This window comes from Sorex araneus, chromosome 8, assembly GCF_027595985.1.
Source record: "Sorex araneus isolate mSorAra2 chromosome 8, mSorAra2.pri, whole genome shotgun sequence".
NCBI classification, from domain to species: Eukaryota; Metazoa; Chordata; class Mammalia; order Eulipotyphla; family Soricidae; genus Sorex; species Sorex araneus.
Genome location: NC_073309.1, coordinates 65725164 through 65739560, shown reverse-complemented (window position 1 = coordinate 65739560; position 14397 = coordinate 65725164). Strand labels below are relative to the sequence as shown.

Below are 14397 nucleotides of genomic sequence, written 5' to 3'. Positions count from 1 at the left end.
TTCTGCCCTTTGGGCTAAGGGGCTGCTGTCCACACAGGTGCCACCCAAACCACTGGTGGAGTGTTTGTCACTTGGTCTGAATGCGCCCAGAAGGGCTGTGAGCAGTCCTCCCGGGATGGGCATCACTCCTGGAGGCCCGGTAGGAGCCTACTTCTCAAGGCGGTCTCTGTGTTCATTCCCCGGGCTCGGTGAGCCAGAGCTGGGTCTCTCGTGTCCCAGCACCCTCCAAGTGCCAACTCTTCCTAGGAGGCTTTGGGACGTTTCCCAGGGAGTCGTGGTGCATCAAGAGAAGCTCGGATGGCTTCTGCTGCAGAATTCAGGGGTGCGCCCCCGTTTTGAGGCTTGACGTCAAGCTCTGACACCCGTGAAGCCCGAGCAAGGGCGGTGGAGAGCAGCGAGGGAGGGGGGCAGGGAGGGGAAGAAACCATTGCAGCAACAGCTTGGAGGAGGAGGAGACTAGGCTGCTCGGGGGAGGACGCGGGTGCAGGGGCGGGAGCCGGGCGGGGGCCGACCCGCGGCTCGGGAGGCGCCAGTTGCTGCAGAGCGGTGGGGAGTGGCGGGGGCGCCGCATGCAGCGCGCTGGCTCCGGCGGGGCCCGCGGGGAGCGTGACATCAGCGGGCGGCGGGAGCGGAGCGCTAGCCCGGGCTGCGCCCTGCACACCTCGCCCGGGGGCGGACGCGGACCCCGGCCGGCAGCCGGCATGTCTGCCAAGGAGAGGCCGAAGGGGAAAGTGATCAAGGACAGCGTCACCCTCCTGCCCTGCTTCTACTTCGTGGAGGTGAGCTGGCCTGGCGCCTGGGCGTGATGCAGATCCGCGGGGATGCTCGGGGGGGGGGGGGCGCGGAGGCGCGCCACGGTCCCCGTACGCCCAACCTGCTCCTCTGCCCCCGGAGCTCCCAGGGAGCTGGTCTGTTTGCAAGCGTGGCAAGCCCAGGTGATACCCGCGGGCGGCGGCGCTGGCGCCGGGGAGTACCTGGCTGGGGGAGAGCGCGCGGGTTGGTCCCTGCCCTCCTGCGTGCGCTTAGGCCCAGGAGGGGCACGGCGCTATTTGGGGATCTGTGTCTGCAGTCTTGGAGACCCCATCCAAAATTCAGTGAGCTTTCAGGTGCGAATTCAAATGCACAGCTGCGGTGTACGGGAGCTGGGGATGTTTACATAGTGCAAGGGCCACGGGCTGTTTTCACATCACCCAATAGCAGCATTATAATTACTGTGGTGCTCACCTCTGCTTCTAAAACTGGGTCTAAGCTGGAGGCATCCGACCCTCTTCCGTGGTTAACAAAAATTAAATATACAACAATATATTCATGCCCATATGTCATGCATACATATGCTATGTCCTTATTTATGACCGCAGTAGGTGCAGTATTTTAACTAAATAATGCAGTGGTATTTTACATGATCTGTATATTGCATACGTTCTATGATGAAAACGGTATTATTGATAGACAATTGACATGTATAATGTTCATAAATGAATCTCCAACTTACCAGGACACATTATTTAAGGGAGGAACAATTTATGGGAAGGTTATCAAGATTGACAGGTACAGTCATTCCAGGCCCTGTGCTATTGCATTGGAAGACATTTTTAAGCAAGAAGCTTATTAAATCATTGGTGTCTACCTGAGATGTATTGTACAGGTTTCCTAAAATCAGATGTTTAGGCATAAAATTATGCTGTTTATTTTATCAGAGTCTTGGTTGTAACGCAGTATAAGACTGTTGCTTAATTTTAGAAGTCCTTCCTTGGCCATCTTCTCGGGCAAATATGGAGGTTTAGCACTTCCAAGTACATATTGTAGGTTTTGCAGATTGCTATTCTGTACTTGTATTCATAAGCTTGCCTGTGTTGATAGATAGATGTTGCCTCAAAACTTAGGGAGAGGAACACTGTCAGATTTTTCTTGTAGAAAATATTAGCTGTGTAAATATCTGTTAGATGTCGCTTTTTAAAAATATTTTCAGTTTTCAGATATATGTGACTTGCATAAGTCTCAGAGAAATAATGGTGCTGCTTTAATACACTACCCATAGATAAGAAGAAAAACAGATCTGTTTCTTTAAAGTAACTCATTCATTAACTTATTTTGCCTTTCCATTTTTCACAGTGGATTTTGATGCCAGAATTTAGATAATTTTGTTGAAAGATAGAGTGAAGGAACAAAAACATGGGATACTGGCTTTCAAGTTAAATCCTGTCTGCCTTGATTTGTCTTGTAGCTAATCTGGAGTTTTGTACTAAAGTCTTTCATTCCTATCTGGATGTTGGATCTGTCTAAAGGAAATCAGTTCATTTCTGGGTTCTACCTCCAGACTGAAGCAGCCTGAGCTAGAGTTGATTACATATGGATTGCAGTTTTCTGGCTTCAGGAAAAACACTTTCACGAAGGAGAATTCAAAAACAGTGAATTAAGCAGGTGTCTTTCAAAATATATGCATGGGGGCCAGAGAGATAGTACAGTGGGCAAAGCACTTGCTTCGTGTGTGTGCTAACCTGGGTTTGCTCCCTGCTAGCCCTTGCGGTCCCTGAGTCCCAAGAGGACTGATTCATGAGTACAGAGCCAGGAGTAAACGCTGAGCACAAACTCATGTGGTTCATCTCCCCACACCCTCTAAGAAACAGAAAGAACAAAAATTGTGTGTAAATCTTGAGGTATCTTTAACAGGAATATATGTACCTTAACCTCAGAAACAAATATGTCATGCATCTTCTCTCTAGGAGTATTAAACAGTTCAAAGTCAGGTTATATTTACTTGATCAATTTAGGCATAACCTACAAACTCCTTCACAGGGTGATGCATAGAACAATCATCTGAAGACTATTCTTGAATTTAGAATGGACATTCGTGACATTATGTCTTGAATAATGTCTTAATAGGGAGGGCAATTGGATGCAAATTATCTCCCTGAGACTTAAATAAACCACTAAGGGGCACCTAGAAAATGGGAGAAAACATAGTGCACAATTACTTAAGGGGTTGACAGGGTGCACCACTGAGTTATTTGGAATGACTCATTTTGAAGCTGGGGAAAATGAGTTTTGCATATTCTCTGAAGAATGAATAAATATAGCATGAATTAACGTCAGTAAAATGCTTTGGAGTAATGATACTCTGCTTTACAGCACAGTTTTCTAAGACACTGGCAATTAAAATGGATTAATGATAGTTGAGTGAATCTTCTGCCTTCACTTATTGGTCCAAAGCACACTATTTTGAACCTTTGATGTTACTTCAAACAATATTTAATTTACACCAATAAAATGGTGAAAAGAACCATATTTTCAGGACAAATTAGGCTCTGGGTTTAAAGTCAGTGACAGCATGGAAAACTTGAACTTTGCTTTTCTTTAAAGAGGTCAGACTCCTTTCAATTGCTATTCAAGGCCAGGGATGTATCTCAGCAGCTCAGTGGTAGAACCTATTTGCCTTGCATGTGTGAGATCCTGAGTTTGATACCCAGCATGGCAACAAATAATACTAAACTTAATTGAATACAATGTCATGTAATATCACATGAATTTCTACTTATGATATGGATACAGTAGGAAGCAACTTTAACTAGGAAACTGAAGGGAAACAATTCTCACTGAGATCAAAGGAGACTAACACTAAGTTAGACATAATTATGCCAGGGAAATGGCAGCATGATTTATAGAGGAAGTTCTGGAACTTACATTCAGATCAGCCTAACTCCAATACTACCCTACCACATACTACCTAGAAAACTCTGGCCAAGTCTCTTCTCTCATTCTTTTAGATATAATAGAAATTGTACACTATAAATACAGATATGCATATATCCATATAGAATCGAATATTAACTGTCATAACTTAAAATATACTAATAAAGCATGTAAGAAGTAAAGCATCATACCTTACCTGAAATTGGCATATGTGATGTATTACTAGCTTCTTTCAACTCAATTTCAATTTCAATTAATGTCCTTGACCTCAGTAAATTTTTTAAACCATTTACTTTGAGAATGATTGATCTCAAGGAATCAAGTTCTAACAAGGAATCATGTTCCTAAAAGCTCCTAGAAGGAGTTTTTATTGTTTAGAAGTTACCTTTTCCCCAATTTCCAGAAGTGACTTTGGTTTCAGGGTTCATTTTTATCTTAGTAGTTCTAAATAGGAGAGCAAATAATTGAGTGCTCTGTGCAAGTTGTACAACAATGACGTATGACTTTCTTTCATGAAACACTCAATGAGAATAAATCAAAATGCTTTACATGTACCATCTTGTCCACTCTTCAAAGACTCCTGGTAAGAAAGGAGCCATTATTATCCATGTTTCAAAGAAAACTGAATTGAAACTCATAAAAGTTAAGCATCTTGCCCAAATTTACAAAAGAAGTTTAGAAACCAATGTGAACTCAGAATATATACTTTTCACTGTTTCTTTCAGCTTGTTGCAAAGTTGCTTCCAGTGTTTTCTCACTGGTAAAAACTGGAAGATGTAGACTAAGATAAGAGCACATTGACTAAAATTACAGTTTTTCTTATTACCAGACTAAACACTCAGTGTTGGTGGACACTATATATTCTCCCCATGCTCCCCATGCTAGTTAGCATCAAGCTCTCCAACAAGTCCTGTAACTAAGTGCAGAGAAAGAAGGGGACAGTGGCAACCCATTTGTGTAATGTCAGTGGGTGTCTAATTATATCCCTGTGGGCACTGATGATACTTGGCTTCTAAAGTCAAGTTATCTTGTCCCTGTTCTCCACCAAATTAGATGTTAAGTGAATACTGTTCTGAATAAAATTCACTCATTTTACACCTTTGGTTTATGCTGTCAGTTGTTTGCTGATAAAGGGCCATATAGTCGACAGTTATTAAATATATTTTACAATAAATTGACTTTTAAAAAGCCCATGATTTTCAACACATCTCATTTTATAAGTTTGAAAATTCAGTTTTGTATTGCTCAACTTGAGGAAAGACAGATTGAGTTGTGAAAGAAACTCCCCGTCAAGCATATTTAAGAACAGGTTGAACAGAAAAGTAGATTATAAGAATGTGTTTGGAAGAAAATGCTTCTTTTGAAAAAGGAGGTCATGAATTTTGTACTTAAGTGGATCGGCATGAAAAGTTTCATGCTAAGTGAAATGAGTCAGAAAGAGAGAGACAGACATAGAAAGATTGCACTCATCTATGGCATATAGAATAACAGAGTGGGAGACTAACACCCAAGAACTGTAGAAATAAGTACCAGGAGATTGACTCCATGGCTTGGAGGCTGACCTCACATTCTGGGGAAAGGGCAACTCAGAGAAGGGATCACCAACTATAATGTAGTCGAAGGCCATGTGGGGGAAGGGAGTTGTGGGCTGAATGAGGGCTAGAGACTGAGCACAGTGGCCACTCAACACCTTTATTGCAAACCACAACAGCTAATTAGAGAGAACAGAAGGGAATGCCCTGCCACAGTGGCAGGGTGGGGTGGGGGGAGATGGGATTGGGGAGGGTGGGAGGGATGCTGGGTTTACTGGTGGTGGAGAATGGGCACTGGTGAAGGGATGGGTTCCCAAACTTTGTATGAGGGAAGCATAAGCACAAAAGTGTATAAATCTGTAACACTACCCTCACGGTGGTTCACTAATTAAAAATTAATAAATTTAAAAAAATAAAATAAATAAAATAAAATAAAAATGCTTCTTTTGCCCTTACAGTTCCACTTTCTAAGTGATAGATGTATCATGTATGGTGGCCATTCAAGTAAGCACCATGACAAGATTTAGTCAAAGTCTAGATTAAGATCTTTCAAACTTAATAATTCTGCATTTCATGTGATATGGTTGATTGCATGTTTGCCTGATGCATTTCCACTGTGCAAAGCATTAAAATGACCCTACATGTGTTCAGTTCCACAAATGTTGCAATCATTACAAAAGACAGGTTTAAATCAATTTAGTATACCATGAATGACACATCACCAAGTATGCTAAAAAGATAAATTCTTTTAATATGAGTCACTCTGAGTGACTGAAGAAGATGCAGTGCCAAGGATAGAACTTGGGGCACCAGCATGCAAAACAAGAGCTCTCAGCCTTCTTGGAGTTATCTTACCATCCCAAAATATAAATAAATGGGAAAATATATTTAGATATTCTGCTTTATTAACTGCATTTTAATTTTAATAAAAATAAATACATTTACTTTTATTACAAATCTGATACTTAATGGAAGTCAAACAGTTATTGGTAACCTAAATGTAAGGATATAAAATTTTGGATGGTTTGGGGATCACACACAGTGATGCTCAGGGATTTCTCTTGGCTCAGCTCTCAGAAATTATTTCCATATGGGGAGACCATATGGGGTCCCAGGGATTGAAACCAGGTTGGCCACAAGCAAGGTGAGTACCCTACCCACTGGAAGTGTGTATATATATATATACATATATATACACACATATACATATATACATTTATACATATATACATATACATACATATACATATATATACACACAGTTTGAACTTTCTTATTTTTCTTACACACACAAATACATCAGTGGGAATATCATCTTCATTTCTCTCTCTCTCTTACTCTCTCCAGTTAGCATAAAATGAGCAATATCACATCACAGGAGACAGGAGACATGTGTGGGATGAAGGGTATAATGACAATAGTAATGAAAAGTAAATGTACAACTATTCAAATTCTAGCTCCTTCACTTAATTTTACATGTCTCCAGAAAGATATCTATCTCTGCATTACTGAGTTCAGATTTTAAAAAATAAGGTTAAACATTTTCTTGGGTACTACCTTAATACTCTTGTGTTCTGGTGTTGTTCATTAATCTTATACTTTAATAATTTCATCATTTTTCAGTTGAAGTCAGTTTCTTTTTTTTTAAAACTATATTCAGAAATGAGGGTGACTGGAGTGAGAGCACAGCGGGTAGGGTGTTTGCCTTGCACACAGCCAACCTGGGTTCGATTTGTCCACCCCACTCAAAGAGCCCAGCAAGCTACCGAGAGTATCCCGCCCACATGGCAGAGTCTGGCAAGCTACCCGTGGAGCATTCAATATGCCAAAAACAGTAACAAGTCTCACAATGGAGATTTCACTGGTGCCTGCTCAAGCAAATCAATGAACAGCAGGATGACAGTACTATCTTAATGCAATAAATACCTTCTAGATTAGTTCTCAAGACTAAAAAATAATCACAGCTCCATCACATCAAGGAGATGGAATTGGCTGTTCTTTATTTGTTGCTATTGTTACTGGCACTATTACTATTACTATTGTTTTTATCTTCTTGATTTTGGTCAAATTCAGTTTTTGTTTTTACATGATCAAGAAAATTTGCACCAAAAAAATCATCTTTGAGTGATTTGACCATGAAGCCATGAAGACAGGGTGACAGCGATGGAAACTAGAAATAGTATAGACTTTCCTAATCCACAGATACTATCTATGTCCAGTAGCTGATCTCAACACTTGTGGAAATACCCATTGTTCACTCTTTCTGATACTTAGCAGTCTTCTTGGTTTTCTTTTTCATTATAGGAACTCCGTGCATTCTGATTCAAGAGTATAGGGAAAGCTTGTCAGCTCATCCCTATTGGCAGGGTTTGGAGTATTTTTTGAGCAAGCTATTTTACCATGCCATCTAGAAAGGGGGAGGGTTAATCTACAGTTGCTATTTTGATAAATCACTGTCATCACTGTCATACCATTGCTCATAGATTTGCTCAAGGAGGCACCAGTAACGTCTCCATTGTGAGACTTGTGACTGTTTTTGGCATATTGAATACGCCACAAGGAGCTTGCTAGGCTCTGCTGTGTGGGCGGGATACTCTTGGTAGCTTGCCTGGCTCTCCGAGAGGGATGAAAGAATCAAACCCGGGTTGGCCGCATGCAAGGCAAATGCCCTAATGGCTGTGCTATGGCTCTAGCCTATTTTGATAAATGCAGTTTTAAAATGTGGCAACCCAATGTCTACATAAAGAATTAGCACAGAATTTTTTGTTTGGTGGATTGGTTTTTGATATGGGGTGGGAGCATACCTCACAATGTTCAGAGGTTACTTCTGGCTCTGCACTCAGGAATTCCTCCTTGCAGTTGCACGAGAGATTATATGGGATTTTGACTATCAAACCGAGGTTGGCCATGTGCAGGGCAAGCACGTTACCCGCTGTAACTATCTCTCTGGCCCCTATTTTTGTCTTTTTAATAAAGGTACTATGATAAATCTCTTTCTTTAATCATTTCTACCATTTTTATCATTCTATTGCATTTTAGTTTGTATGCTACCATAAACTATGTTATTATCTATGTTTCTAAAGTATATTATTTCAAAATGAAATGTGTTAAGAGGGTGGGAAGTACATTTAATTTTAAGGCTAGATAATCCAGATCAATTCAAGCAGTTTTTATTTATTTGGGAGATAGGTGGGTTGGGTCATACTGACAGTGCTCATCAGTGACTCTCTAATCTAGAACAGGAATATCTTCTCCTCAAAATTCTATTTTATTGAACCACCATGATTTACAAAGGTACACATAGTGGGAGTTTAGACATATGATGTTCCCTCACTGGTCCTCCGTATTTCCAGGCTCCCTGTCCTACCCTCTCTCCTCTTCTAACCTGCCATCTCCGCAGGTATATTTTAAAGTTTGGTTATTAAAGTTTAGGTCTCATGATTTCAATATTGTTGAGTCTATAGTTTGACTATTTAATTCTATCAAGGAATCTTATCATTGGCTACAATTAAGAAACTGTGGGTACTTCCCAGAAGGAAGAAAACAGAACCAGTGTTCAGTTTTTGTCAAATATGATAATATCAAGACATGGTGTTCAAACCGCATTAGCCAGGGTCTCGTTGCTTTAATCAAAACATTTTTTAACTTCTTCATGTTAGGATGACAAGGAACCATGAGTTTTATTCCTGAATACAATGCCGAGTTATTTACCCTGAAGTATTTGAACCCATTAAAGCTCTGGAATACAGTTATTTCTAAATATAGCATTGAAATTAGTTAAAACATCCACTATAATTTCAAGTCAATTGTATTTAAACATTATGATTCTGTTATGCTGAACCAGAAGTATCCCAGAAGCTACTAATTATATTAAGGGGATGCCTGAATACCTCTTTATCCCCATCTCTATATATTTTAAATTCTGCAAAATAGTAGCTCAGAGAGCTAATCATCTTTTTGTAGACACATGGTAATTAAATCAAGGAGCTAGAATTGGAGTGGTTGACCATTTCACTTTGCACTACCATTGCCATTATACCACACTACCTCACACATGCTTCGATAATGCTCAACTTAATGATACTGTGGAATAAAAAGAGGAGTTTCTGCCTTAACTTCCCTAACTGTATGGTATCTGCTGGCATGTTCTTGGAAGATTCTGAGTTGTAGGATCGGGTTTGTCTCTATTTGGCAACTATACCTGGTGTTGTTAGCACGATCTCCCTGTTACATCATTTAAATCTGATGTGGATTAAATCAAAATCATAGAGAGGAGCTGGCAAATTTTTTGTTTTCCTATTTTAAAAAATTTACTTTTGGGGACTGCAGATATCGTACAGAGGATAATGCTGCTTGCCTTGTACATGGCTGACCTGAGATTGATTCCCAGCCTTCCATATGGTCCTGCATGTCTTCTGAGAGTGATCCCTGAGTGCTGAACCAGGAGTAAGCCCAGAACACTTAGTGGATGTTGTCCCAAAACAAAATAATAATAATAATAATTTACTTTCAAGTTATTGTTTAGGTAACAGGGTTGCAATGGTTCTGATGTACAAGTTTATTGTTGCCCCCATCATTTTCCTTATGTCACCACTTCCCTCTTATTAACCAATTTTATACTCCGAAATCAAAAGTTTTTTTTAAAATCATACTATCATGTCCATTTTTTTGTTTCTTTACATTCCACAGGTGAGTGAGAAAATCCAAATTTTTTTCTCTCTGGCTTATTTCACTTAGTATGACGCCCTCCACTTCCATCCCTGTTGCAACGAACTCTAAGACACCATCTTTTCTTAGAACTGAGTAGGATTCCATTGTGTGTATGTATCACAACTTCTTTATGCACTCATCTTTCTTTGGGCACTTGAGTTGTTTCCACACCTTTATTATTACTAAGCACTATGATAAACATAGGTGCATATGAAACTTTAGAAGTTCATGTTTTTGAGTTTGTGGAGTATATGTCAAAAAGTGGAATACTGGGTAAGATGGAAACTCTATTCTAAAAACTTTTGAGAAATCCCCATAGAGGCTGAATTAGGTGACATTCCTCATGAGGGTGAATGAGGGTTATTTTCACCACTTCCCCACCAGCATTTATTATTTCTGGTCTTTTTATATGTGCTATTCTCACTTGTGTGATGCAATATCTCATTGTAGTTTTGATTTGCATTTCTCTGATGGTGACATTGAACACTGTTTTTATATTTCTATCAGCCATCCAAATGTCTTCTTTGGGGAATTGTTTGTTCACGTTCTCTCTCTATTTTTAATATATGTATTTTTTACTGTTGTTCCTGAGATTTGTGAGAGCTTTATATTTGTTGGATATTAGCCCTTTATCGAATGTATTGTGTGAAAATACATTTTTCCATTCAATAGGGTATATTTTCAGCCTGAGTTTCTTTTGACATGCAAATACATAAAACGCTTTTATGAAAAACAAAACGAAATCAAAAAGAAAATTGTGTGTAGAAGACATGATGTTTGTCTACCTACAAGGATGCGTTCTTGCATGCAGCTGACCCAACTTTGATCCCTGGCACCCAGTGAAGTGATGATCCCTCGTCACAGAGTCAGGAGTAAGCTCTGAATACCAGTGTATGTTGCCTCCAAACAAAACAAACAAACAAAAAGAGAAACCAAAAACACAAAAATCAAAGTACTTGCTTCACAGCACATATCCTGAATTTGTACCAGAGTGATAGTACAGTGGGTAGAGCACACACATGCGTTGTGCTTGGATAACTTGTGTACACTCTCTGGCAACCCATATGGTCCTCTGGGCTGCCAGGAATGACCCCTGATCACAGAACCAGGAGTAAACCCTGAGCACCAATGAGTGTGGCACCAAAACAAACAAATGGATGATTTCTTTGGGGTAGTATCCATGACAACCAGGAGTATCCTGTGGAGACTAAATGAGTCAAGACAGAGAAAGAGAGAGAGAGGGAGAGAGAGTGCGAGCAAGAGAGAGAGAGAGAGAAAGAGACTAATTGGAACAGAATGTTTAAGAAAGAATGCATTATTCTGTGAGAGTGGTGGAGTATGGGGGAAAGAATCTAAAAAGATAATAGAAACAAAGAGGCCAATCCAGACTGGATTATGAGAAAAAACACTAGGAAATAGATTTTGAATGAATTCTATTTCTAAATGTGTATATCCATGTTACAGTGGAAGATTTTTAATCAGTGAACAAACCATAGTGACTCTCATGTGTGTTTTAGACTTGTCAAGTAGAAGGGATCTGAAGCATATTTTTTTACTTTTTATTTTGGAAGGCATAAGAAATACTACAGTTGTCTTCCTCTCAGTATACGTGTCCAGCACAGGCTATTTTTCAAGCAACATGTTTTGTTCTTTATTTAATTAATAGTTTAGTTTTGCTGTGTTTTGTTTGAGGACCACATCCAGAGTGTTCTGGGGATCAGGGTCTTATCCAGGGGGCACTAAGGGGACCAACCATCAGTGCCAGGAGTAGAACCTGGGTTTCCTACAACGCAAAGCAGGAGCTATGGTCCTATGAGCTGTCTTTCTAGTACCAACATGTCTTTTCTTTTTGAGTGAGGAAATTTCTTTGTTCCAGATTAAGTCTAATAAAATTTCAGACCAGGTTTAAATCTTTCTGGTATCACAAATAAGAAAATTACAGCTTTAAACTATTAGCGATTACCTAAAATCACAAGATAGGTAATATAAAATCATGAATAGACTCTTAGTCCCTTGACTCCTGTTCTAGCCCTTGTTTCTAATTATTTCTATTTCTAGAATTCCTAAAATTAGAAAGTTTCCCCTTGGATTATAACACTTAAAATGCAGGCCATTCTAATTCTACAATGAACAAATTGTGCTAGATGTTTGAAGGTTATATCTAAATATCTGGGACAGGGTACACAGTCATGACACTGTATTGCATTAAATAACATGCTAAACCAGTTGTGAATTAATGGTCTTCTCTTGAAAATTGTTAAGAACTTGAAAAGTTTGAAAAATTAAGAAGAATTAGACACCAAATCAATTGCCCTTTAGGCCCATGACAGTTTGGTCATTTTCTAATCATAAGACATTTATGATACTCAACAAAAGATAGCCATTGCTATATGATGGCTCTGTAGATACTGTAAAACTGATATTAAGTAGGTGGAAGATAGTACAGCGAGCATAGTGCTTGCATTGTACTCAACCAATGTGGATTCTATCCCTGGCATTCTATGCAGTCCACTAAGTCTCCAGAAAAGATTGCTGAACAGAGGATGGAGTAAGCCTTGAGCACTACCAGTTGTGGCCCAAAAACAATAAAACAGAAGCAAAACCTTGTATTAGTACATGTGAAGCTCTTGTTTCAACCCCTGGAACCACTGTTTGTATATATGTATATACAGATATAAGTAGATATAGATAGATATAAAATAAACCTGATGTCAACTAAAGAGAAAGTTAAAGAATGATATGCATAATTATTATCAGCATATTTTGATTAAAAGATAGACAAACTATTTTATTGACTTGGATGGGGAACAATGGAAATACATATACATCATATATGTTGTCTGCAACTTAAAGTCCTCATCTAAAGCATCTACTGCATCTCAGAAGTAAAATGTCTATTTAATAAAGTTCTCTTCATATTCCAGCAGTGAGGTCTTCATGAACTGTTTCTAAAAAGGTCAATCCCAATCTGGTATTAACTACCTTCCAAGAAGCAGTGCTAAAATGTGATTCCAGAATATCTACATGCCTAAGAAATTACTTGTTTATGGAATCAGTATTATTTTTATGTGCTTTTTGGAAATTAATAATATGTAACAATTACTGGCATTTTTTACTAGCCCAAAGTAAAATTTTAGCAAATTGTCACTAAATGTGTAGATAAGGCAGGACTGGTAATTGTGAAAATAATTTTTCTGAACTTAATTATTTTTAGTCACCAGTGAATATTTTTATTTGTAAAGCAATAGATTATGGGAGCCAGAGAGATAGTACAGATAGTACAATAAAGCACTTGCTTTATAAGCAAACTACCCAGCATAACATATTTATTTCCCTGAGCCCAGCCAAGATTGATCCCTGAGCACAGCAAGGGCGACCCAAAGAGAGGAAAAAAATCAATAGATGCTGAATGTTCCATTACAGTTGTCTCTGCCTTGTTGATTTTTGAGCAAGTGAAGATTAAGTAAATCTCCAAGGCCTATATGAGTCACCATTTCCTTATTATATTGTTTTATGATCTGGGGCATAATTACACATAATTTGAAATTTGAGAATTTTAAAAGTTTTTTTTATTTAAACGAAGACATAAAGTTTTAATATTCATGGAAACACAGTTTAGTTTGGCAAGGCCTAGTTTCTTAGGCTGGGTCGTGATCCCATATGGAGTTGTGTAACAAAATGTGGGGGCAGCAAAACATTGGCAACAGTAAAAGGTTTCAGAACTCACAACAACCAAAAATAAATTCAAAATCAACCATGTAATGAATCCGAGGTGTTTCTTGCAGTGTTTACTTCTATTGAATTTCTTCATATATAAGTGAAATGAAGCTGCAAGTGGAAATATTTTAAGAAGCCCTGGTGTAAGACACACATAAAAACAAAGATCCTTTTTATGTTTATGGTAGAATAAAATATTAAATACCAATGCCTGGATCTTATAAAATAATAACATTGATCTTTATCACTAGCTTGGCCTGCTTCTAGTTTTGTGATATTGTGTGTTACCATCCCCAAAATTTAGTTTTCTCAAAGACAGTGAAAATTGTGTTCATGCTAGCTTCATGACCCTTTCATTGTATACATATTTTTGTAATATGATTAATAATTTCTGATGCAAATTCAATATATGAAATTTCTTTTTCCCAACTACAAAACAAATATCCCTTATCTTGTCTAAAGTAAACATTTCCTGGGACTTTAGATATTGGAAAGGCAAGCCTCTAATTCCTAGAAAAGTCTCTAATTCCTAAGAATCTTTTTCATGGGATCACATTGATTTGTTTATAATGTATATACAATAATGTGGCAACTAATTGTAATGTAGAAAACATAAAAGAAAACCTTATTAGAATGCAGACTCATTATTCATATAATGGAGGTGTACACACAAGCACCCTCATTTACAGAATGGAGACTCTGAGTTCTCTTACTTGACTTATCAATAGGAGATAATTAACATGTGTAC

At 38.7% G+C, this 14397-nt stretch overlaps 1 protein-coding gene across 1 annotated transcript in view; it reads left to right on the top strand.

Moving 5' to 3' along the window:
- Positions 1-524: 524 nt before the first annotated feature.
- The window catches only part of PLPPR4 (phospholipid phosphatase related 4), a 51313-nt gene continuing 37440 nt past the window's right edge, over positions 525-14397 (top strand). Inside the window, exon 1 of the mRNA XM_004614647.2 lies at positions 525-779. Within this exon, the coding sequence (XP_004614704.1) occupies positions 570-779 (210 nt within the window). The 5' untranslated portion in view covers positions 525-569. The remainder of the gene's footprint in view (positions 780-14397) is intronic.